The sequence below is a fragment of the Topomyia yanbarensis genome, chromosome 2 (genome assembly GCF_030247195.1).
Source record: "Topomyia yanbarensis strain Yona2022 chromosome 2, ASM3024719v1, whole genome shotgun sequence".
NCBI classification, from domain to species: Eukaryota; Metazoa; Arthropoda; class Insecta; order Diptera; family Culicidae; genus Topomyia; species Topomyia yanbarensis.
The window spans coordinates 358,427,709-358,451,210 of record NC_080671.1 but is presented as its reverse complement, the minus strand read 5'-3'; the positions used below and the strand labels follow the sequence as shown (position 1 = coordinate 358,451,210).

The window sequence follows — 23,502 nt, the reverse complement described above, 5'->3', positions numbered from 1 at the left end:
GTCTAAGTATTGAAATTTGCTTTTAAATCGCATTCGCAAATTGCATTTGTTCCTAGGGGCTAATTGCACAGGCGAGTTGAGTTAAACGTCAAACTTTTTAAATCGCCTGACCATGTTCGTCCGCATTTTTTTGACAAGGAAGTTACAGCTATTCAAACAGGGTTGCTATGATTAATGTTAAAATTCACTTGTTTTGAAGTCATGCTGCTTCTTTAGTTAATAACTTTTCTCAGCAAATTTTCTCAAATTTACAATGTTCCACGAATGAACACAATTCCTTTAGAAATATATAGTGTTCTCATAAATTGATTGATGGGGTGATTTAAAAAAAAATTCAATTTTAACCGATTCTTCATACTAATTTCCATATAAACTTTGAAATTTTTGGAGGATCCGTAGACACAATCGATCGGTACCAAAATTTCCACAATTACTAAGGACCATAAAAGGAATCAGTAGAGCCTGGTGGAGCTAAAAGTCAAAAATTGAACCAGTCTACTATGCACTCTGCACTCGGGACTCTGGATTCTGAACTCTGGGCTCTCTCCTCGGGACTCTGGGTTCTGGTTGCTGGACAATGGAATCTAAATTCTTGTTTATCGAATCTGAACTCTGGAATCTGGACTTTGAACTCTGGAATCTGGACTTTAAACTCTGGTCTCACTATTTTAGGTTAGCGGCTCTGAACATATGGCTCTGGGCTCTGGATTATGTGCTGAGGACTCTGGGCTAAGTATTTTGGGATAACAACTCTAGACTCAGGTCTCTAAGCTCTGGACTCTAGGATTCTGGGCTCTGTCATCTGAATTCTGAACTCAAAGCTCTAAGCTCTGCACCCGGGACTCTGAATTCTGGACCCTGAGCTCTGTCTTCGAAACTCTGTATTCCGATCGCTGCGCTAAGGACTCTGGACTCTGCATTCTCGACACTGAATTCTGGATTCTGGACTCTAGCCTCGCTTCAGTATTGTGGGTTAAGGACTCGCGACTTTGGATTCTGGTATCTCTCCTCGGGTCTCTTGAATCTGGGCTATGGAATCTGGAGTCTGGGTTCTCTCCTCGGGATTCAGGGTTCGGGTCTCTGGGTTATGGACTCTGAATAAAAATACACTGAAAAAAAATCTGCTTGGACAAGGAAAAGTTTTTTCAAATAACTCTTTTTCTTAAAAGTGCCCAACTTGAATTTTTGACGGTAGATAGGGAACGTAATTTCCTATCTTGGAACAAAATTTCATTTAAATCAAAGATGGTTTTTTGTAAATCGACTTTAAATTTTTAAAATCGATTTTTTTCAGTGCAGGAGTCGATGAAGAATTTTTTCAATATTTGTAATAAAAAATTTGACTAATTAAATCACTCCTGCAACATTTTTTGTAGAATTTATCATTTTTAGACTATAGCCATTTGAAAAAAAATGGTGAAAAACGTTTGACCCTTTTCAAAAGACAGTCTAGGCCATTTTTGGAAAAACAAAATACGCAGTGTGGCTTTGGGGCCGTACACAAATGACGTAGCTTTTTTTCGACGATTTTTGACCCCTCCCACCCCCCTCGTAGCATTTGGTCACAAAATTCTAACCTCCCCCTCGTAAATAACGTAGCATTTACCTACCCCCCCCCCCCTCGTCCTGTACAACGCGACCGGAGGATGAAAAAAAAATTACATATGTTTTACAATTATGTCGAATACATGTCCTTTCAAAATGTTTGACGACTTTTATCAACATTTTCATTATAACACAAATTGCGTACAAAATAAGCTCATTTCATGACAAATACAGTGTTGATAGTTTTGTTTTGAATTTTATATGTCATGGGGAGCATGAAGAGAAGTTCTCTCAGTTCGTAATCCTACAGCTGCCAATGATTCTAACAAGCATACGTTCATCTAAATTACTAATTTTTATTTAGTTGAATCCGAAGAGAAAATTTAATTCAGCTACCAAACTAAGTGTATTAGTTAGCAACATTAACTAACTAATGCAGCAAATTAAATCCGCATACAAAATCTTTCCGTATTTTTGCAAGCTTGTAATTCCACGAATCGTAAAATCATGAAAAACCGCATGAAAAGTAACTTGTGTGAACTTAAATTTATTTCTCTTGGGAATGGAGGAACATTGAATTGTTTTCTCTAATCAATAGGTTTTGTTGCCCGTCAAAAAATTTAAACTTAATGCTACGTCGCCCGACTACTAACCCTACCCTCCCCCTCGTCACACTTCGTCACAAATTTAGTATACCCTCCCTACCCCCCAAAATGCTACGTCATTTATGCATGGCCCCTTTTGAGCATGAGCATGAGCATGATGACCGTACAATTCGTAGTTTTACTACGTGATTGACCAGAACAAGCAAAATTGCACAGAGAAACAACGAATTGGGCCTGGGAGTAGTCATCGGGGAAGGAAAGAAATGTTAGTGTAGCAAACGTTGTTATGGAGACCGTGTATAGCTCTGCATCTCCACATTTGCCACGGGAAGAAGTTTTTGTTAGTAAGATGTGGTAAAGAGTTACACAAACCTGGATTCACCTTGATAAGTGATAGTGATAGTGATGCTTAGGGCAACTCTCATAAGTTTTATCAAGTGTTTATTGCTCTGGGTAGCCGGCTGCCGCGAATTTGATTGATTTATCGTTTATTGAATTGATTTGGAAATGCCCGATTTGCAAAAAAGCAATTTCAACTCCAGATTTCCAACAGTCGGGAGTGTTGCTTATGTTTAATAGAATCAGACGGTATGTGAACAAATTTATTATTCCTTGTTTTTTTTATTCCGGTGAAACGCGATATTTAAAAACGTGTTTAATCCACCTAACAGTGTGATGAGACATTTCTTATAACTCTTATCACTCTCTTCGGATATTATATCGTTTGAGAGCATTTAGAACTTGATGCTTCGCGATGTTTTTGATAACACATACTACATGGGATAGTGGCAGGACTCAGAGAATCGCTCAAATCAGCATAGGACAACATCAGTGCTAGAAATCTCAAACAAAATCAATGGGAAAGCGAAAAAATGGCCCATAAAATAGACATACGAACGAATTATTGTTAATGCGCTGTTAATAAAATATCTATATTGTGTTGGGAAAACTGAATTTTCCTAAAGGGGTTATATATTGTACTGAAACAAAAAAAAACGATTTTTTTTAATCGATTTGAAGTTTATATTTTACTCAAATTTCCAACGCGACTGAGAACTAAGAAATCAACGCTTTTTCTTGAAAAGGGCGATACTAGCAGTGATACCATTCAAAGAAAATCAACAGTGAATATTTCCAGACTTGGTTTTATTTCCTATTTAAGAACTATTGTGTTCTTTGATATCGTAGCTTGCATGATTCAGTGATCGAAACCCAAAACTTCATAAAGTATTTGAAATTATTAAATTAAAATTTGTTTTTGCTATTGAAATTGACAAAATGATAGTATCGCCCCTTTGGCGATTGTTTACTTTTTCGGTCCCATCTATCAGCATTGAAGTATCGCCCTTACGTTTTTTTTACAATAACTACCGTTTTATACCACCGATTTCGTCCGGGTTTTTTCAATAGAGATCATTGTTACTATTTACAGCTGTTATCAGTCTGATAATCCTAAAAAATACGAAAATAACAGTTTCGCCTCTAAACTGCTAGCAAAAAAAGTATCGCCCTGATTGTTTGCATGGAGCGTGGACGGCGAAACTTTAAATAAACAAACAAAAATACAGTTTCGCCCGTTGTATTTTTTGCTGTAGTTTAAGAAAGCAATATCGTAGAATCAAAATTTTTAGGTTAATTTGTTGCGTTTCAAAGCCCTCATTCGCATGTAAGAAAAAAGCCCTATGTTTACATTTGTAAGTATCGCCCTTTTCACAAAAAAAGCGTTGAAATGAAATCGCAGCTCCTGATATCACGCTATCTCTGAAGTACATGCGTGCATAGTTTCAAATTTTACTTCTACATCGACTTTTTCTAAAGGTGACTTCCCAGTAGTATTCTTGTTTTGAATTATTATCGCTAATCCTAATGCCAAAGAATAAATAAAAACCTCACGAAAACGAACCGTTTGGGAAAATCATCATCATTACTGGAACTTTCATTTTCACGAAACTTTTCGATAACCTTCCGTCACTTGCGTTAATGCACTGGGTGCACAGTGCTCTAAAACTCTAGCGAAATCGTCTTAGGGCACCAGCGGGTCTGTAAAGAATACTAAAAATTAATTTCTATTCCATAATTTTCAGTTCAGCAATTCGAGAGTTCGTGCTTCTCGCAAAACATTAAAAATAGACTACGTTGTGAAGCGATGGTCACTATTTATTAAAAATCACGGTTAAATAAAAAATAAAACTATAAAAAAATTTCAAATAGTTTATAATTTTCACAAACCTATTAGGAAAAATTGTGTAATAAGCTTTCGTAATATTGTGTAGGAAAAAAGCTGAAAATTTGAAAAGAAATCTGAGGATTATGATTGATTACAGAACTCTGGAATTTTCTATTGGAATGTTTTCAGGCATGAATTTGATATTGATGCTATTTAATAATAGTCTTGATTTCACAGTTGTCTAATTTAGACAACTGTGAAATCAAGACCAATAGATCAGTTACATATCAGGACCCCATTCCGACAATTTATCAAAAGTCCTCATGATGTTTACAACAACAGGTTATCAATCTACGGATCAGATAATGTTATTGTTATATTGAATTAAATCAGTTTGCATCAATAAATTTTCAACTCCAATCCAATATTTTTTTTTGTGCGGTGGGGGGGGGGGGGCTGTATGGTGTTAAAACCCCAAAACCTTCTCTTGGCTTCGCCGTTGCTTGGAGTTATTTATTTCGCTTTTCATTTTCCAAAAGGTTTCAGATCAATCCGATGGTCATAAGTTAGAAAAATTGCAGTCAGAAGGTTCGCACAAATGAACATTTTTGCACTGATAAGTTATCAAGTTCCTTCCAGACAACTTGGAAGTGTTCGGTGATTATTTCTAGCGGTTGTAGATAGAAAAATGAAATACAAAATTCGATTTATCGAAATAATGTTTGGCTTATTTCAATGGATTATTACTATATTGAACAATAAATAGGCGACAAAGAGTAATCCACAAACAACAAGCCATAACTTTTAAAGTATTCAAATAGATATTTGAAGTCTTCAGTAAAGTTATTCGCAAAAGTAAGAGCTACAAATTTGCTGAAGGCATTATTTCGTTATAATCACTTCCAAGAAAATTTGTGAAAATATCTCACTCATAGGGGGATTAATCAGCAAAAGCACAATACCAAAAGAAAGAGCATATTATCTCTATTAAATTCTCCGAAGATACTATTGACCTAAAATAAGCCGTTTTGGCGTTAATAATAGATTACATGTTTTTGGTCATATTTCTGGCAATGGGAAATGATAAAAATCTTTCGTCCGCATTTAATGTTAAATATCTCTTTTGATAATAGTCCGATTTCAACAATATATAGCTTGTTCGAAAGGTATTTGTTTAAGCTGTCTAAAAACATATAAATTGTTAATCTATATTGTCAATTCCGGCAGATAATTTAAAAAAACTGCCAAAAACGCCATTTTTACGCATTCAAACATTCATATCTTAAAAACTAAACATCAGAATCAAAAACAAATTAATAGCGTTCATACTGTTTTTTAAGTTCTTTCATTTAAAATTGGTTTGGATAAGATCGTTTCAGCCATTGCTGAGAAACACGAATGAGAATTTGTCCGTTACATACATACACACACACACAGACACACATACACACACAGACATTGTCCCAAATCGTCGAGCTGAGTCGATTGGTATATAAGACTCGGCCCTCCGGGCCTCGGAAAAATTCTTGAAAGTTTGAGCGAATTCTATACATTTCTTTTATAAGAAATGTAAAAGCTTTTAATATTATGAAAAGCGATTACCTTTAGCGTCTCAATAGATCTGTCGAAATAGATGCAGTTATACCTATGTAATTGAAAACTTCGCAATACAAGCACTATTCATCGTATATAAAATTTGGTTTTTATATAGCAAAAAAAGACAATTATATATAGATTTCTTGCTCCGCGAACAATTGAATAAGATACCGAGTATTATTCGCGTGCGTTGTTACTCCTCTGGAGATCGCGTAAATGGCTCACTGAACTATCGGCCGCTAGTGCATTAAGACGGTATAAAATAAGCACTACCGAAATATCTGAAATGACCAGCTTTTTATGTCGAATATATATTCGAAGACGCTAATTTTTACACTAATTTACTGGAACAAGATTGAAAACAATAAGAACGAAAAGAAACTAACCTGTCATCTTTTACGTCAATAATCAAGCTAGAATATTTTTATACTCATGAAGAAATATGGTTAACATGACATTCTATAATATAGTGCATGCACTACTTCAAAGCAAATGAAAGTATTCAATATAATGAAAACAATTAATTTGATTTAATTTAATTGATTTATTGGACTAAAAGTAAGCCAATGAATATGACAATGAAGCATATGTTCTTTCGTGCTGATATGACTGCTGCAAATTGGTAACTGGCTTCTGATTCTTCTGGCGAACTGTCAATTCTCAACCCTCATATATGATTCAACAGTCATCATTTAACTCAGGCAAGATCGTGCGTATTCTTCACGCACAATACCCAGTGGATTAGTTTCCTGGTTGGTCAAATAAACACTGAACAAACAAAGGAAATTAGTTTGATCAGTCCAAAGAAATGTCAGGTCGATTGGCATCAACCGGCGGATACGTGCTCCCGTAAAGTGCCATCAAATCGAAGAACATTTAAAATTAGATACGACAGAATATGTGCAATTCTGAATATAATAAAATGAACTATTATTTGCAATAAAATAAGATCGGAAAAATTCGTTGCATAACCAAGGTAGTTCATTTTCAAAGATAGCACTGTTGATGAATCACCTAAAAAATAGGTGATAAGTGACGCGGACGAAAATAGCTGACCACGTTGTACTTTACCTAATAGCACAAAAATATGCATTACCCTGCACTGAGTAATACATCAATTTTATCAACGTTAGGAATCGACCACTAATCACGAATTTCTGCAGAGGCTATGTTACTCTCAAGAGAAAAAAAAGAAATCAAATAACAGCTCAGCACATATTTAATAATCACACCTATTGAATCCGTGTCTGGCCACTGTGCGCCTGTGGTACCCGGAAGCGGTCATGCATTAATTTTGATTTCACTCTCATCTATCCTGCGGTTCTTCGAAATATTGGTGATTGGTTTAATATGTAGGACCTACGTTCTACCAGTAATAGAACGAAATCCAATTGGGCTGGTAATCGCCAGCGATGAACACAAATTTTCCAAAATGCGATTACTGTTTGCCACGGTGTAGGTGGTCATAAAATCGAATGATGTATGGTTTGGCAATTTAGAAGGTCACCGGTTAGTCAGTTCACAGAGGAATGGGGGGGGGGGGGCGGTTTAAATCATAGTGCAACTACCGCAATAATTCGTAAAGCTTCTCTAAATCATGCATGTAAAATGTGTTGCTTGTTGAGTGGGCGGACACGTGCATAATTATCGTAGTTTGCGAATGGCAGTACATAAATAATTGGTTAGAAAACTCTGTATTCAGTCACCTTATCATCATTAAAAACCCAAACCCAATACAGTCTCACCTCGATGTAAAGCAACCTGTAATAGCATGTAATGGATGTAATTCCATCTAAAATAATTTTTGATATAGATTTTCGATATATTTTGTAACTACGACTTACCTTTCAATAGACAAGTGAATGATGGTGCCTAATTGAGCATCTGTTCGGAAGACTATACATCAAGATCGGTTAAGACGATTATAGCAGTTACGGCCGTCGGAAGGATCGATGCAGGTTTTTATTTTGTTCCGTGCTAATACACAGCAGACGTTAATAATAAGTCTCAACGGTTTTTCGAGTGGCAGTGTATTCAATATGTAGTATATACCTATGTAAATATGAATCAATGAATTGATCGAACGTAAATTATAAACTTTCGTTGTGCTTTCCAACGATCCGAGTAAATTTGTTGCAAAGAAAGTTTTCGTCTTTGCGCAACGGAAGCACAGATTGTTATCATGCAGGTTAAGCATGCAACTGCTAACAATTTAGTAACAAATTAGATATACCTACCTAAACATTCGCCTCAAACACTGAACCCAAGCGCACAAAGGAAAATGAGTCCACGCTGATGATGATGGGTACAGCGAAAGAGACAACTAGTACCAGGACACTACGTTAACCGTGTTTGCAAATGGAGCTCGAATGTAAAAGCGATTTTGTGTACGAATAATTGTGTTCGAGATTATCCATAATAGTGTGCTGGAAACGAGCATAACTCAAAAGAAAGCATAGTGTTTGAACGGACTAGCTCAGTCGTGTATCGGACGGCAAAGGGTAGCGTACCTCCAGAGCAAGTGTAACGGACTTCTAACTCAGCTACACTGGCTGTGAAAACACACAGCGCAGTGATCTGCTCCGCCTGCCGTTCAACAGGCAACTGAGCTTGTCCGACCAAATCCCTTCTTTAAATAGTCGATGATGACGCCATTTATAGTAGCGTAACACGCTAGGTACCCAAAACTGTCGTGCCGGACTTGGAAAGCGCTATCTTTTGTGTAAATGCGCGATATTTGGACTAGGTTGTACATTATTTAAATTTATAATGTCATGATATAAGCAATCTTTGGGTTTATCTATTGGAATCTATTCGTAAAAGTATTACGGGGCGATATGCGCAGAAAATTTAAAACTTTATCGTGAGATGGCTGAATTATATGCGTTTAAAATTGGACCACTTTTCGTTACATATCATTTTTGTAGAATTTGCAAAGTGCACCCCTATATCGAAAACAAAGACGTAGTCCTACGTCAAAAGAACATAACATAACATATCTTTGGAAATACTTATTCTTTCCAAAACATTTAGAAAATTTAAAATCTAATGGAAAATGACCGTGTTAAAATTTTTTTGTGCTGAAAATCCCGAATTTTTTTTTTTTTTGCTATAAAACAAGATTTTAAGGGCATATTAAGTTTATCAAACATGGTTTTGTATTGTATTTGACGAGATCTACAACCTCCAATAGACCATTTTAAAAGCACATTCAATTTTTTTTTTCATTTCGTAGCACCGTGCTATTAATCCATATCTCCAGAATGAGAATTCCGAACGAAACAATTCGAAAGTTATAAGGACAACTGGAAAGAAATTTGCTTTGTATTCGACTCAATGCTTTTGTGCTCTCGACAATAAAATAATTGCTAATATGGCATAAACACTGCACCCTTCCTTCTATTTATTTCAATGCATGTGAATACTTTTACATATGCACCTGTCTAATTCACGAATAGCATTCTTTCTCTGTCGCTCTCTTTTTAAGGGGTTTGAAAGCATATGTTACCTACTCTCAGGTTCCTATTTCAAATTACACGTTAAAATACTGGACCAGAAAATTCTATTCCACACTAAATTCTTTTTTGAGAAATCTGTGACCCAAAAGACATCTTTGAATTCCAAAGAACAATTGATCGTACCAATATTCTGATAACTAATAAAGGTTTATAGATAAAATAGAATTACCAGAGCTGCCTATAATCGCAAATCAGTCCCATTTAGATAGGGAATCTCTTAGAAAAATGGGACTGACTTGCGATTATAGGCAGAGAGAATCTTGAACAATACTGTCAAGAACATTAAAATGACAACGAAAAGGTGAACAGAAAATAATGGAAACACTAGAAAGTGCATTGAAACCATTCATTAAATTAAGGAATTTCACCAAACATTTCAGAATTTCTGAAACAATAATTCATACAATTCGTATTGTTCATTTGATTTATTTGAATCTTTTTTTACACATTAAATTTAATTCTATTCCTCATTTCATCAGCTTATTCATTTAATGGATTTTATTCGTTTTGAATAATTCATTCAATTCGAATACAATTCGAACACATGATATTAAATATACGATTATTTTATTTAAATCGTTTATTTTATTCAATATTATTTTTATTAATTATGTTCATTTGATCAATTTTATTCGTTTTTGCCTTTCTCAATAGAAAGGTATTGCAATTGCTCTGAAAACCGATTTTTTAACGGAGGCCCGGAGGGCCGAGTGACATATACCATTCGATTCAGTTCGTCGAGTTCGGCAAATGTCTGTGTGTGTGTGTATGTATGTGTGTATGTATGTATGTGTGTGTATGTGCGTATGTGTGTGTGTATGTGAGATGGCTGAACCGATTTTGACAAACTCAGTCTCAAATGAAAGGTGCAACGTTCCCATAGGCTGCTATTGAATTTCTAATAGATCCGACTTCCGGTTCCGAAATTACAGGGTGATGAGTACGAACACGCAGAAAATGTCGATTTTAATAAATTCTGCAATGAATGTATAAAGGTGAAAATTTTTCCAAAATATGACCACAACTGCTTCGATTTGTAGTATTAGGTCATTAACATCCATTCAAAGTCTATTTGGCCACATTGGCCACCATCATCGGTTCCGGAAGCCCCGGCGGAAGTATCTAAATTCAGAATAACATTTACATCGGTTTCTCGGAGATGGCTACACCGATTCGACTAAACTTGGCCTCAAATGAAAGGTATTGCGTCCCCGTAAATGGCTATTTAATTTCATCCCGATCCGACTTCCGGTTCCGGAGTTACAGGTTGTGGCGTGCGATCACATAGCAAATTGTGATTCAATCCGATACTCCGATGAAAGCAAAAAAGGTAAAAATTATGCTAAAATGTCTCTCAAACAACTTAAATTTGCTGTTCTAGGTCACCGACGGCCAACCAAACTTTCGTTGACTACATTGACCACCATAGACGGTTCCGGAAGTGCCCGGGAAAAGCGGCCATCTTTCAAAATTTACGAACTCACATCAGTTTCCCGAAAATGGTTGGGCCGATTTTCACAAACTTAGTCCCAAATGATAGCTATAATATCCCCTTACATGTCTATAAAATTTCGCACGGATCGCTTATATGGGTCCGGAAATATAGACTAAATCGTCCGGTCACATATGAAATTCCCATATAAGCCGGAACTCAATTTTTTTTTTCAAAGGGGGGACCTCATGAAATTTCAGAAATTGAATTCGTATTTTTGATGCCAAACATCTTTAAAATGCATGAAACGTCGAGATTTTATGTTATCTCGAAAAATTTTTTTTTTCTAAAAATCGACTTTTTGGGACTTTTGCACCTTTTTTCAGTTCAATATTACCGTGGCTGTTTTTTCTTTTGCAAAATTTTAGAACTCGAATAATGATTTATTTTCTTGTATATAGTTGTCATGTGATGTATAATAATAAAATGTAATATATGCATTTAAAAGCTTTTAATGAATATAAACAACGCACACATTCTCGTGATTCATGATTGAGAAAGGCACAATTGCACCGCTAGGTGGATTAAAATAGGTTTTTTTATGGATTCATTCTGGTTAGTTTATTCGTTTCGTGCATTTCATTCATATCATTCTTTTAACTTATTTTATGTACTGTTTTCATTTTAAACTTTTTCTTGATTCTGTCCAGTTTGAACATTTTATTCAACTTTTTCGTTTTAATAATATGAATAATATTTTTCATTCATTAATTTTATCCATTTCTTCAAAATTATTAATTTGATGCAAATTAACGTTCTAGTGTTGGTATTTTATTAATTTTATAACTGTTTAAATGTCGCTTAAAATAATGGTTTTTGTAATTAAATTAATTTTATTTTTTTTATCTTTTTATTTATTTGATCGATTCCATTTCCATTGTTTATTTGCATCTGTACTATTTATTTCGTATTATATTAAATTGAATTATTTGTTTTTTATTCATTTATTACATTCATTTCATTTATCTTTTTATATTGTTCTTTTTATTTATTTCATTATTTTTTCATTTTATTTATTTTATCTGTGACTATTCGGATCTACCTAAGCATATGGTCCTCTTGGGCGGATAGATGTGAAAAACATTGTCGGCCAAAGGCCCTTATTGTTAGTTTGAAGCCTCATCTATATTTTGGAGCCATACAAGTTCATTAGCACCACTCCATGGCAGCTCTAGGCAACGATTTGCAAAACTCTACGTTTTTCCATCCAATGTAGCGGTAATTCGGACCTCCCTACGGGGTAATTCATACCGTTATATTATGGAATTATGTTTACCTATGAAAAATTTACTAGATAAACTCTTTATATAGCAAAAAAATGAGGACGAGAACGACTACTCTGTTTGCACATTCAAAGATGGATTTTTGGTTTCGGGTTTTGATCACAAAACATTTATTTTGCGTTAAAGACAACGTTTCAAGAGGAGTATCCCTTCATGTTCAAGACAACTACAACCCAGCAACTAAAACAACGATTGTCCGGTCATCGCTCACTAATTCAAAGGTAGCAAAAATTCAAACAGTCGGACTTCGATCAAACTGAGAGCAAAACGGATGAGTTCAAGAAAACAGCATTGATGGTCCAGGTAATAAGCAGTGATCATAATTTTGATCTGTCAAAAGTACAAATCCTAAATCTTGACCAACGAATTCATGCATTACAGATTCTTGAAATGTGTCGTATTTACACCGACAATTCAATGATTAGTTTTCGAACCGTTACTCAAAATTTGAATGTAGCATATTCTGGTCTACTGCGCTCACTCACACACTAGTAATCAGCACTTCAGATTACTCTCACCAACTGTCACTGCTCATCGTTTGCTCTTCCTGTCTCCTTCTATTTTGTTTTCTGGCGATCTGCAACCAATCTAAAGCATTTCACTGTTCAATCTGGTTTCGATGTGCATGGGAAGCTTGTGTGTAAGTTTACAAGACGAATTAAATTTTCAAATCAAATGTACGTTCAAATCTGTTTCCGTATATATTATTTACGCTTTTGTGTGTAGACACTGTCCATATGATACGCCCTACTTGACAAGGAAAATATTTATAGTAATTTTGAGTAAATTTGTTAAATATTGTCCTTTGTGAAAAATGTTAGTAATGCTTTGTACCAAATTGTAGTTGTCCTGAATATGAAGGGATACTCCCTTTGAAACGTTGACTTTAACGCAAAATAAATGTTTTGTGATTGAAATCCGAGACCAAAAAGCCATCTTTGAATCTACAAAAAAAAATAAGTTTCATTTCATAAACTTATTCTTGTAAGTCCCAGCTGTTGATTGGTGCATCATGTATTTTCTTTGCTGTAGCGTGTGCAATCGTGTGCGTAACCGCAAGCCGCTGAACGGTGGTTGATGGAATAGAGGGTCCGAATAGCCCCGTAAGCTCATTTCGCACAAAAGTGGTGAGCGTCTCGAAAATATCTGTGTTTTCATCCAAACAAAAATCATTTCATTAAGCTTTCCAAAACACTTTCCTGTTATTTTGCCTTTCTCATATAGAAAGGTTATGGAATCACTCTGAAAAACGTCAACCTAATACCCGCCCGGAGGGCCGAGTGTCATATCCCATTCGCCTCAGTTCATCGAGATCGGAAAAAGTCTGTATGTGTGTATGTGTCAAAAAATGTCACTCATTTTCTCAGAGATGGCTGAACCTTCCCATCGGCCGCTATTGAATTTTGTATCGATCGGAATTCTGGTTCTGGAATTACTGGTTTAAGAGTGCGGCCACACAGAAATTTCCCATATAAACTATAGGGACAATTAACAATAGAATTTTTATTTTTGATGCTAAATGTGTTTAAGGTGCATGAAACGTCGAGATTTGATGCAAACTCGAAAAAAAATTTGACGAATATTCACTTTTTTGGATTTTGGCACATATTTGCCTTTCTCATATAGAAAGATTATGCAATAACTCTGAAAAACGTCAACCTAATACCGGCGATTTTTTTGACTGGCATAAGATTTCTGGATTTTAACAGGGGCGTATTTGATGGTACATGGAGAGGGGTTACCCTCCCCCCTCTACTGTTTACTCCACTCCCGATAAAATACCCTTAAATCACCCTTCAGATCATCACCCCATCCAGCCACGACTATATCAAAAAGCATACCAAATTAATCTGGGGAGTCGTTCGTTCGTGGGACTTTCGCCGTCGCCGCCGTAGCAAGCAGATAACATTGATATAATGCTGATTAGGCTAATGAAGTATGATATTTTTTTTGTTTTAAGTGTTTCACCGTCGACACGTAGCTCATCAAGTTCGTGGCTGGCAAGCCATTGTGTATAAGCGCAAAGTGTACTAAGAATGTAATGGACATTTCCACAATTATGTTGAGCTTGAGCTTGTGCGACCACCCCTGGCTGCTACTCCGTTGTCGATCGGGACTAGCTGAAGTTGCACAGGGAATCAGTAGATAATTATGCTTGGGAGTAGCGAAACATCTTTCAATGTGCAACTCCTGGTAATCCTAAAGTGTTTTCTTTTATCAATACCGGCGCCGGCCAGGACCGAACGTAGATCACGGAAGGAAAGGGAAGGAATGGTTAGTCCGATACTTGCTTTTGCTAGAGACCGTATATACTACTGCGCACTCTACAAGTATCACGGAAGGAGGATATTTTTGTTAGTATGAGTATAGAAGTTGGATCACTTCTTCTTTACCGACGCCAGAGTGGTGATTCCACTACCTGGACTGGATATCGATCCACCAATTTCATGGACCGGGGACCAACGGCTTTACTTCACTTCCGAAGGAAGACGTGACTACAGATTTTTTCACCTCAGAAAAATCTCAACGACCTCGACTGGAATTGAACCCAGGCCAACTGGAATGAGTGGCGGTCACGCTTACCACTCAACCACCGGCGCCGTCAATAATGGACATTTCCACAATTATGTTGAACATAAACAGCCACCGAGCCATACTTTAGAGAAATGAGAAAGGCACAATTGCACCGCTAGGTGGATTGAAACAGGTTTTTAATTTTTATTTGTTGCAATTATCACGGTTTTATTATTGTAATGATTTTTGTTTTGAGGATGACAAAAATGAAACACGTAAAACACCAAAGAATTAGATTCAGCTGTCAGAATTAATATTTTAGAATAGCGGTTCCCCGAATATGTACGACAGTCAGAAGGTCTTCCGATTTTTTGGGGAAATCGAGGGGTCCGAATTTCCCCCACGGTCCAATCTGTTTTATTTTAATCATTTTTTGAATTTATTCATTTTATTTATTTTATTATTTGTATTAATATTATTAATTTTACTTTTTTTATTAATTTAATTATTTTTTTCAACTATTACTTTTATTCATTTCATCCAATCAATTTATTTCATTCTAAAAATGTTTTTTGATAATGTCGAGTTTTTTACTAAATGAGATGTACAAATCTGATTTTTTTTTTATTTGATTTATATTAATCATACTACTCATTTTACAATTTGGCAGCTTCTTAACAATTTTTTGCTTCATTAATTTTAAAATTTCATTCGTTTTATTGATTTTCTATAATGTATTCAGTTTATTCGAGGTAAGCAAAACTGACTGTTTTCTTAGATTTTCACAATGTTTTTACAATAATGCATATTTTCCAATAGTATGTAGTAAAACCACCAAATTAAAGCCGCAATCAATTTATAAGATGGACTTTTCCTAATTGATTGGCACTTAAATGACGCAAATCACTTAACAATTAACACCGCTAAAGTCATTTAAAATTATGCCACGTTTTCGTGACGCGAATCGAATTTTAAATTTTAGTTTTACACCTAGCTCTAGTCTCACATGGTCCAGTAAAGCGCTTTCAATTCTAAAACACACCTCAGTCATAACAGAGTTGCCAGAAATTGCCTACTGTAAGCATTGATCCCTTGCTTCAAGGATTGAAATATTCAATTTCATCATCAATTTTTCATAGTTTCCTCATCGTCTACCTTTACTGAAAAATACATGTTTAATTTAGTTCATTGAGGCACTTTGTTGGATCAGTGTTGAAAGTATTTATACAAAAAAAATATCAAAACCAATATGTCTGGTACAGCTGCGAATTGAGAATGATATTCAAACTTTAAAAATTTGGTAGGCCCGTTGGCATGATTTTGTTTTGGAAGGGGCCTAAACAGTTATTACATAAATAGATTGAATATGATCATTTGAGAAAATCACTAAATCCTGCATGAAAAGTAGGCGATTTGTTGATGTGGAGCAGTAGCTGTTTCATTCAATTACGTTCAGCTATTTTCAGCTTTCGAAATAGTTTGATGATAAAATTTTGTGATTATTTACGATATTACGTATTTGGTTTGCTTTTTGAATTAAAATGATTCGTTTCATTTTTCACAAACAGCATCATGATTGTAGAAAACTGCAACGTTTGTTTGATTGCATGGTTGCTAGTATATGTATATGTTGAGAAGTAGTAAATCATCTAACGCATCAAAGTGTTTCGAGTAGCAACACCAAATTAACTTCTGTTTAGAAGGAACATACAAAAAATGAAAGAGGCACTCTTGATTTGAGTCAAATTGATTGATCGTTTGTTTCCTCCCTTTGGGTTCCGTTTATCTCATTTTATTTCACAACTAACACAAAATAGGAACAAGCGACTGAAGAGGTCACATCGAAATGTTTATCCCAACTTACTAATTTATAAATGCAACCTGCCGTAACATTGTAGTCATTCTCCGCGATCGCCTATTGATATATTTCCACTGTTTTGCCGCATGTGTATATTATATTAACTGGAAATCATAGGAACCGACAAAAATACTGCTGCTGGTAGCAACATTAAGTTCGTCGTGAGAAAACATACAGATACGTACAGTAAACCCTATATTTTACCATTCTTGCGCTGTTTGCTTTAACAAGATTTTTTCACTTTAGCTTATCACGGTTTTTCTGACAAACAAAGTTTTTAGTATGGAACGCATGCCTGATATGAAAATGATATTGAGTGTCTATAAAAACGGTAATGCATTCAAATAACTGACTTCTCAGTTCAACCGATTACTTGCTACATGCTCATTTGGGAAAGTTTTTATACTCAATCCTCTTTAAAATTTCTTCATCGACATTCTTTCGTGAAATTGTTCCAACCATGTCTTGCTTTTTCACGAGATACAACTTTGCTAAAACATGCCGAAATGAGGGTTTTTCTATAATCTATTTTTAGAAAAATTCTGGAGGAGCATAATCGCTCACCGCCCAAATTTCTAACCCTATGTGCGGTGTTGGGATTCGAACCCAGGTGAGCTGCGTACAATGCAATCGATGTACCAACTACGCCATGCCCACTCCCAGTAACGAAATGATATGTATTGTAATATTAGTTCCCCTTCGTTCCCAATTAAAGAAATTAAATTCAACGTGATTGTTTCCATCCTCAATCCAGCATTCTTTCTTACTTCTCATATTTCTCTAACGTCGTATTGTACATACTCATCACAGTCGTTATTCCTAGTAAGCTTTGTCTGACTAGCGGCCATTAAAGGCAAAAATATATAATGTGTGAAATAGAACTTACCACGTGAATGGACTCTGCCCCAATACAATCCTAATCATAGTGCAAACCGGCTTCAAAGCGTCCGAGGTGATTTAGATTTTCCTAGCTACAATCCTACCTATCCGATGTATGTACAAATAGAAATGCATTACAAGCTGCGATCCATTATAGCATTGAAATCGAATGCACCGAATCCCACAAATCCTTCACTGAACGAGTGGGGTGAAATTGAAAATGCAGCCTTAGAGTGAAAAGGGAATATAGATTTGTAACTTTTGAAAGGGGGATTTTTCGTTCCGGGTGCTATAATCAATTTTGTTCAGTCTGTGCCGGTTGCATTGGATTATTCGAAGGGGTGTACAATTTTATATTATTCAATTAAATGATTGCACTCTGAATTGAAATTCTAAAACAGTCGAAAATGCCTTAAATTTCCCCATATATTCCGGTCCAGATTCAAACTTCATATATGCAAAATGTAACACACGAAAAACTCTCCATTCCCTTCCCCACAGGGTACTGGCCGTTCGGCGTGACGTGGTGTAACATTTACGTGACCTGCGATGTGCTGGCTTGTTCGGCAAGTATCCTGCACATGTGCTTCATCAGTCTTGGCCGCTATCTGGGCATCCGGAATCCACTCGGGAGCCGGCATCATTCGACAAAGCGGCTGACGGGGATCAAAATAGCGCTCGTATGGCTGCTAGCGATGCTGGTCTCCAGTTCGATTACCGTTTTAGGTAAGTCCCCGAATGGGAACTGGCACCGGATCGGTGCTGCCGATAACACTAGGTAAGGCTGCAAATATCTACCAAGAAGCCAACCGCAGTCTTGTTAAGGGGGGTGCGGGTAGCAAGGGGAGCGGGTTCGCTTCTCTTTGCTAAAACCTTCTATATAAATTTGCTACTGGATACGGGTCAGGAGTCGTAGCTTCTTTTTCGATATAATTTCAGTTTTCACCGAGACAGGAACAACGTAATTTATCATCTGAGCTTAGCGTGTACTTAAAATTATTTTGTTCATGACATCGTTAGCTACGCTCTTGAACTGCTCTCATTACCGTGTAAATAACAATTTTTGATGTCTGTCGGCAGGTATCATAAACGATAACAACATCATGCCCGGTCCGCGGGAGTGTGTCATCAACAATCGAGCTTTCTTTGTGTTCGGCTCCTTAGTCGCATTCTACATCCCTATGGTGATGATGGTAATAACGTATGCGCTTACTGTGCAGCTACTGCGAAAAAAGGCCAGATTTCTTGTGCAGCATCCGGAGGGGGAGGTTTTCCGACGGTAAGATTTGTTGCAATTTAAATCGTAGATAGTTACAATCTAGAAGTGGTAGAGGAGAATTATCGGAGAGCATTTCGAACCCAAAAAAGGACAGAAGACAGAAGACAGAAGACAGAAGACAGAAGACAGAAAACAGCAACAACTACGCTTCATGGCCAATCAAAGCAACAAGAAATTTCAGCGCATTGTGTGGTCGCCGTAGCTTTTGACTCTTCTGGTAAATAGGGCTTACGAGGCCGTCCCGATCACGCAGTCGATTACTTCCTAACTAATTAGAAACGCCTTAATATCAATGACAAATTTCGGACAACTGTTACAACTGACCTTTGATCGGTTTTCCACAGTCTGGGCGGTCGTATGGCAGCAGTGAAGCACTCATCTTCCGGGGGAGGAGCTGGTTTCTCTTCCCAAGCCGACACTTCCTGCACGATTTTATCCAAAGACTCACTGGAGCTGCAAAGGAATAGCATCAACAATAACTGTAAACAGCTGTCCCCCACCGGGACAGCCCCCTGGCGGTTACATGGATCCAATCTGGACAGGTAGGTAGGTAGGTAGCGATAGATCATCGTGGGAAGGGAAAAGTATAATAACAGAATAAATACCGAGCTTCGGTGGATTGGTGAATGAGATGTAAAATGAGTTACAATAAAAATAAATTTAAGCTAAAAAAAGATTGGTGCATGTAAACTTTAATTTGTTTTTTCTTATGAAAAAAAAAATGTTGGTTCGTCAATTTCGCGCTGGCACAAATAACATTTTTATAGATTGAAAGCAAGTATGAATTTGGTAAATCCAGGTAAACATTGCTGCACTATTGAATCTATTGCGGCATGTTTTCCATTACCAATAATCAATCACTATCAATGGGCTCTTGGAGCGAAAATCCCCCCCTCGTATATCATTAAATATAATCCATGATTCCAAAATTCAATATTGATCCCGGTGCCCTTACTTTACTCGATTAAAAAGATGTCCCTCTCTCCTTCCGAAAGCAGGATTGGCATCATCTCTGGAGCACACCCGGTAACCGGGTACAGCAACGGTGGTACCGGTCCTTCCACTCCAATCGCCGGCACCGGGGCACGAGCGGTCCAGAAGCGGGGCCAACAGCAGCTGCATCAGTACCATCCGCAGCAGCACCACCATCACCACAACCGCCGCCATCACCATCGCCATTCGCCGAAGCTGGGCGGTACATGCGATCAGAGCACCCAAACACCCGACAGCATCGAGCGCGAAACGAGACGGCAGAAATTTTGCTCCTTCCGACTAAACCTGAACAGCGTGCCGACACCGAGCATAAATTTCAACCTGAATTTCCTGGCCAGTAAAAAACGTAACAACCTTTCGGCGAACGCGGTGGCAACGGAGCAAAAAGCTACAAAGGTATAATTGATTGCACTTATATAATTAATGGCAACCCGCGCCATGGTCTTTCCAATACTCCACAGCGCACACTGTGTATTGTCATCTGCGCCGTTGGTTGGTTGGTTGAATTTTCAGTTTGCAACAAGTGGAATCTTAAAACTTGTGCAATTGTAGCAATTTTTCTAAAAGTTCACTTTTATCCAATATCCGGAGAATATAAATCATAATACAGTGCGTTCCAAAAATATAGGATTTGCTTATTTTTGGGCAAATTCAACAATTTTTGCGTGCTGCCCTTAAAGGTTACAATGCTAGGATCATCCACCTATTTATATTTTGTGGCCAGTATAGTTCTGGTTGTTATATGGAGATCAAAAATTCTTTCCTTTCATTAAAGAAACTGTTGTTGCGATGGTCCACGATCAATTTTTGTCAGTAGGGAACTCGATATCAGTTCAAGTCCAGTTGGACAAATTGCCCATCGTCCTTGCAAACCGACCTCGTCGTCATCTGCAAGTTGAAATAGCCTATAGAAAACTACAAGATATATGTATATGATACAAATTAGTTGACTGTTTTTGTTACGCATACATTGGGCCGTTCCCCAAAAAAGTGCTCATGGATGTTTGCTTCGTTAATCCACCAACGATCTGCCGTCAATAGCTGCGTATGTTCAGCTTTCATCAAGCTTTTTGTTTTCAACGTCGCGTACTATTTGAAATTATCAAGCGTTTTGATGTTTAGAAAGTCTTCATAGGGGAGCTATGTGTAGGATGAACAAGGAGGGGGAGGGGTAAAGACGTACCCTTGGGTATTTTAGGTATATATATATATATATATATATATATATATATATATATATATATATATATATATATATATATATATATATATATATATATATAGGTAGAATTTAAGTTTTTTCAATTACTCTGATTGGATTAACGATGAAAAATGAAATTTTTGCATATTAAAAAAACGTAGAACTATTTAGTCTACCTTCGACTATTTTTATGCAATTAGACTATTATAAATATTGTAGAAAAATAGTATTGAGCATCGGAAGATAAACATTGAACACTTTTAGCACTGCTATAGAAGCATCCAAAATGCGAATAGTTTTAGTGCTGTATGTGCGCTAGAAAAAGTTGGGCATGAAATGGTTGATTACATGGAGCCAGAACTGGCCATATAAACGAAATGACATGCTACACAATACGTTGCGTTGCGTTGCGTTTTGACGATGATTTTGGCGGATTGCACACTGACTTCATCATGTATGACTGCTGAATATCTAACAACAGTTGCTTAGGAACGACGACGATTCATCAGACTCTTCTATAGGTGTCGCGGAGTTGGTGGTTTGGAAGGGTACAAGGTCTAGGTTTCGCTCTAAGCAAGCGAGGCGACCTATAAAGAATATTTTATTATTGATTAGTTAGTCTTCGAGTACACGATCACTCGAAAAAGAAAAAAATCTTGTTTAGTTTTTGGTTCTTTTTAAACTCTGGGCAGCCGGCTACCGAGAGCATCCTATGTTTCCTAAACAAAAGCAATTTGAACTTCACACAGCCGACCGTGGGAGTATTGCCTAGAAAAGCTAATCTTATATGCGTAATGGGCCGGATCTCTATCTATTGTAACGGTATTTAGACATAATTCGCTACTTCTTCTCTACGATATATTTATTTGGATGAAAACTACCGAGTGTTAACACGTTAAACAGACAAAGAGTTATGATAGCGCGAGATGTTATAAATCAAGGTATGTATTTCCTATTTTACGTATCGAATGATTTGTAAAATACACGTATACGAGCGATACACTGAAACCTCCATTTACGAACTCTTTTTTTACGTAATATTCGATTTACGTAACTTTTTTTACGAACTAAATTCGAAATAACGAACACTTTTTGGAAAGTTTGAGTTCGTATATAACAGCATGAAGCTATTGTTACTAATATAAGTTGGGTATTTTCGGAATAGTGTTGACTAGTGCACGACGGACATCGATGTTTTGAGCCATTTTGGAATCCAAGATAGCGATTTCCGGTTTAGATAAATTCTCTATAACCTCAACAATATAAGTATTTTAGGAAGAGTGCATGACGGAAATCGATGTCTTGAGCCATTTTGGAATCCAAGATGGCGACTTCCGGTTTAGATAAATTCTCTATAACCTCAACAATATGGGTATTTTAGGAATGGGGTTGACGAGTGCATGACGGAAATCGATGTATTGACTAGACGAATGCATGACGGAAATCGATGTATTGAACTATTTTGGAATCCAATTCTCTATAACCTCAACAATATGGGTATTTTCGGGATAGAGTTGACGAGTGCATGACGGAAATTGAACCCATATTGTTCGTCATCAAGAATAATGATCAACCGGCAATCGTCATATTGAACTTGGAAAAGTTTCCAATTATCCATTTTCAGCATCTACTTGTCAAGCCCGTTCCAAAATACCCATATTGTTAGGGTTATCGAGAATATTGCTCAACCGGAAATCGCCATCTTGGATTTCGAAAAGGTTCTAATTGTCCATTTTCAGTATCTACTTGTCAACCCCGTTCCAAAAATACCCATATTGTCAGGGTTATCGAGAATATTGCTCAACCAACGATTATTAATAAGAATGTGAAGCAAACTTTTTTTACGAACTAAATCCCAAATAACGAACACTTTTTTTACGAACTAATTCAATTTACGAACCCCCGGTTTGGTTCGTAAATGGAGGTTTCAGTGTAATAACGACCATTGAAGAGAAATACAAAGAATTGTTAACCTGATACACGGACTAGTTGGAATAACGGAACTTAAAATTAGATTCATAAAAACAGACGCGGCGAATTTTCAGTACGTCTTGACCCGTGATCATCTATAGTAGTCAGATTGAAGTCTTGTTGCGGCTGATTTCCGATCAGATATTCATTTTTACGGTAGTGTTTCCTTGATTACATCATTTCGCACCCTCTCATTCTGCTACTATCGGCAGAAGCTTGATAGCACCCAGTCGTCGCCGGTCTAAGGACCAAATATCATCAATAGACTTAGACTCGCGTGGAGGCATGAGATAGGAGTTTGTGAGAACTAAAGAGATTAAAAAAACAAAGAAACGGCATGCTCCGTCCTGAATCCGAACTCAGCTATAAGCTTCTACAGCTGAATTGAAACTCCAAACGGAACATGGCGTCTCCTTACCATTTCAATCCCTTTAGTAAAGATTATGGTATCTCACCGTTTGACGATCCTAAATGACATGTTACACAATGTACCATAAACGCCGGTTCCTGGACCATGGCAATTTTACTTAAATTCTGCTAAAAGAAAGAGAGGCAACGATGATACAGATTCCAATTCTTCTAAGCTGCTACGAGGTACTGA

General features: G+C 36.7%; 1 protein-coding gene across 4 annotated transcripts in view; it reads left to right on the top strand.

Moving 5' to 3' along the window:
* Window positions 1–23,502, top strand: part of LOC131684317 (D(2)-like dopamine receptor) — a 135,631-nt gene that overhangs the window by 94,459 nt on the left and 17,670 nt on the right. For 3 of the 4 annotated variants that reach the window (XM_058967070.1, XM_058967069.1, XM_058967068.1), the window contains exons 4-7: window positions 17,959–18,183; window positions 18,538–18,736; window positions 19,081–19,278; window positions 19,732–20,125. In XM_058967070.1, the coding sequence (XP_058823053.1) occupies window positions 17,959–18,183; window positions 18,538–18,736; window positions 19,081–19,278; window positions 19,732–20,125 (1,016 nt within the window). The remainder of the gene's footprint in view (window positions 1–17,958; window positions 18,184–18,537; window positions 18,737–19,080; window positions 19,279–19,731; window positions 20,126–23,502) is intronic. The other variant, XM_058967071.1, reaches the window with a different exon arrangement.